The 3241-nt window shown below is 48.3% G+C and overlaps 1 protein-coding gene across 1 annotated transcript in view; it reads right to left on the bottom strand.

Moving 5' to 3' along the window:
- LOC107573371 (uncharacterized) overlaps positions 1-2718 on the bottom strand; it is a 10724-nt gene extending 8006 nt beyond the window's left edge. Inside the window, exons 1-4 of the mRNA XM_016259805.1 lie at positions 2576-2718; positions 2129-2266; positions 1741-1872; positions 236-266 (exon numbers count right to left, since the gene is read on the bottom strand). Coding sequence (XP_016115291.1) covers positions 236-266; positions 1741-1872; positions 2129-2266; positions 2576-2669 — 395 coding nt within the window. The 5' untranslated portion in view covers positions 2670-2718. The remainder of the gene's footprint in view (positions 1-235; positions 267-1740; positions 1873-2128; positions 2267-2575) is intronic.
- Positions 2719-3241: the final 523 nt, after the last annotated feature.

Genomic DNA, 3241 nt, shown 5'->3' with positions numbered 1-3241 from the left:
CAAAAACGCTTCCCTGACTGCTTGCCTGACCACTTCCCTGACCAAAAACGCTTCCCTGACTGCTTGCCTGACCACTTCCCTGACCATTTGCTTCACCGCTAGCCTGACTATAACCCCTTCCCTGAACGCTTGCTTGACCACTTCCCTGACCACTTGATTGACCCTGACTGCTTGTCTGACCATAACCGCTTCCCTGACCATTTGTTTGACCACTAGCCTGACTATAACCCCTTCCTTGACCGCTTCCATGGCCATTTCCCCGACCACTTCCCTGATCAAAACCGCTTCCCTGACTGCTTGCTTCACCGCTAGCCTGACCATTTCCCTGAAGGCTAGCCTGACCATTTCCCTGAAGGCTAGCCTGACCATTTCCCTGAAGGCTAGCCTGACCATTTCCCTGAAGGCTAGCCTGACCATTTCCCTGAAGGCTAGCCTGACCATTTCCCTGAAGGCTAGCCTGACCATTTCCCTGAAGGCTAGCCTGACCATTTCCCTGAAGGCTAGCCTGACCATTTCCCTGAAGGCTAGCCTGACCATTTCCCTGAAGGCTAGCCTGACCATTTCCCTGAAGGCTAGCCTGACCATTTCCCTGAAGGCTAGCCTGACCATTTCCCTGAAGGCTAGCCTGACCATTTCCCTGAAGGCTAGCCTGACCATTTCCCTGAAGGCTTGCCTGACCATTTCCCTGAAGGCTTGCCTGACCATTTCCCTGAAGGCTTGCCTGATCAAAACTGCTTCCCTGACTGATTGCTTGACCACTTTCCTGACCACTTCCTTGATGGCTTGCCTGACTATAACCCCTTCCTTGAACGCTTGCTTGACCACTTCCTTGACCATTTCCCTGACCGCTTGCCTGATTGCTTGCCTGACCATTTCCTTGATGGCTTGCCTGATTGCTTACTTCACCGCTTCCCTGACTGCTGGCTAGAACGCTTGCTTGACCACTTCCTTGACCATTTCCCTGACCGCTTGCCTGATTGCTTGCCTGACCATTTCCTTGATGGCTTGCCTGATTGCTTACTTCACCGCTTCCCTGACTGCTGGCTAGACTGTATGCTTGACCACTTCCTTGACCATTTCCCTGATCAAAAACGCTTCCCTGACTGCTTGCCTGGCCATTTGTTTGACCGCCAGCCTGACTATAACCTCTTCCTTGAACGCTTGCTTGACCATTTCCCTGACCCCTTCCCTGGCCATAACCACTTCCCTGACTGCTTGCTTGACCACTTCCCTGATGGCTTGCCTGACCGCTTCCCTGACCATTTGTTTGACCGCTAGCCTGACTATAACCCAGTCCTTGAACACTTGCCTGGTCAAAACCGCTTCCCTGACTGCTTGCTTGATTGCTTCCCTGACTGCTGGCTAGACTATGTGCTTCACCATTTCCTTGACCATTTCCCAGACCGCTTCCCTGATCAAAACCACTTCCCTGACGACTTGTTTGACTGCTTCCCTGACCGCTTGATTGATCGCTTCCTTGACCACTTCCCTGAATGCTTGCCTGACCACTTCCCTGACCATTTCCCTGACCCCTTCCCTGGCCATAACCTCTTCCCTGACCATTTCCTTGAATGCTTCCCTGACCGCTTGCCTGAATATAACCCCTTCCCTGACCGCTTCTTTGAATATATGCTGGACCACTTGAACGACCACTTGCCTGACCATAACCACTTCCCTTACTGCTTGCTTGACCACTTCCCTGACCTGGACTACTTCCCTGACCATAACCGATTCCCTGACCGCTTGGTTCACTGCATGCATGGCCACTGGTGGTTGGGCAACATTTCTGTGTGGCAGGACACTGGCCATCATTGAAACAGCTTTCAGCAGACAGTGGAATGTTCTTCGGGTTGGGACATTGATTTGGCTTCACTGCATGGACACAGATAGTCAGCTTTAGTTTGTGTGCATAGACAATATGCCACTTCTATATACAGCACGAAACTCAAAGCATGAATAGCAAGTTTTACCTACAAAGTGAATTATATTCCAAGAATTATTCCTCTTTATTTTGTAAAGCAATCCAGAGTTTAAAACTATCCTAAAGGATGAATTCTAACTTCCTTTGACGAGAATAACAAAAGCAAAATGTATCACTTATCAACAAACAAAATATTATAACAAATACCTGTATATGGAGCCGTACAGTAACGTCCACATCCATTGCTGCAGCACTTCTCATTGTTGGGACAGTTAAAGTCACTAGTACAGGACCAGGTACACAATCTTCTTACAGATGATAAGGGTGGACACTCTCCTGGCTTTGCTGTTAAACAGACACATGACAGAAAGCATCACTGTGTGCGTGTGTTACGTGCGACAGTCAGCTTCGCCGGACAGTAACCGTCCACTAGAGGATTCAAGAGGATCTTTAGGGGAAGTCAGGGAGTGCGGTTTCAGCACTTGTAAATCAGGGGGTTTACAATGGGTCTGAAACCTCAAGACAAATTTGACATATCCGCTTCAAATCAAATGTTTTAAAACCTACTAACTCCAATTCCTATATTCAAAGACTGAAAGTCACTTATTTCTGCATTTCTTCAGGCGGTGTAATGAATTCAAAAGATCTTTTCACCTGTGGCTCGTCTTTGAATAGCATCTGTAATGCTCAAGTACCCAAACAGACACGATAAAACCACAATCCACGAGCAATGCACTCGAGCTGTCATCCTCCCAACCTGCGATCTCACAATGATCTCTGTGCGTCAGGAGCAGCGGAGAGCAAAACACACAAAACGAAAACGAATAAACGTGTAGCTGCAATATGGCGTTAAAATGGGGTTTTAAAGATCCAAGGAGATCAGGTCAACTCCAACCCTGATCAAACTCACCTGCCTGTAGCTGTCTAGTAATCAGACTGGAAGACCTTGATTAGCTTTTTCAGGTGTGTTTGATTGGGGTTGGACGAGCTGAATGCTGCGTTCACACCATGTCATAATTATTAAGGTAGCCTAATTACGAGAGGATTGTGCGTTTCTGGCCCTGTCCCAAATGGCACCCTAAACCCTCGCGGTCTTAACGGACGCGCGCACGCGGTGGTCATTGTAAGTCCGTAAGACAGCAAGTGCACATGAAGTGTTCCATTTGGGACAGGGCCTCTATGGCGACCCTGCAGCGGTCAGGTGGTACAGCGATCATGTTGTGGTACCAATAGGTGTGTTTGACTTCATGCAGCACTAAGCAAATCGAAGCAGTGCGTGCTGGTTCTTCTTCTTCTTTTTTTTTAATTAACAAGAAAAAT

Source organism: Sinocyclocheilus grahami, unplaced genomic scaffold (assembly GCF_001515645.1).
Source record: "Sinocyclocheilus grahami isolate Dianchi unplaced genomic scaffold, SAMN03320097.WGS_v1.1 scaffold1924.1, whole genome shotgun sequence".
Classification (NCBI taxonomy): domain Eukaryota; kingdom Metazoa; phylum Chordata; class Actinopteri; order Cypriniformes; family Cyprinidae; genus Sinocyclocheilus; species Sinocyclocheilus grahami.
Note: the sequence above shows the minus strand (reverse complement) of the source record. Positions and strands in the feature narration are given on the sequence as shown.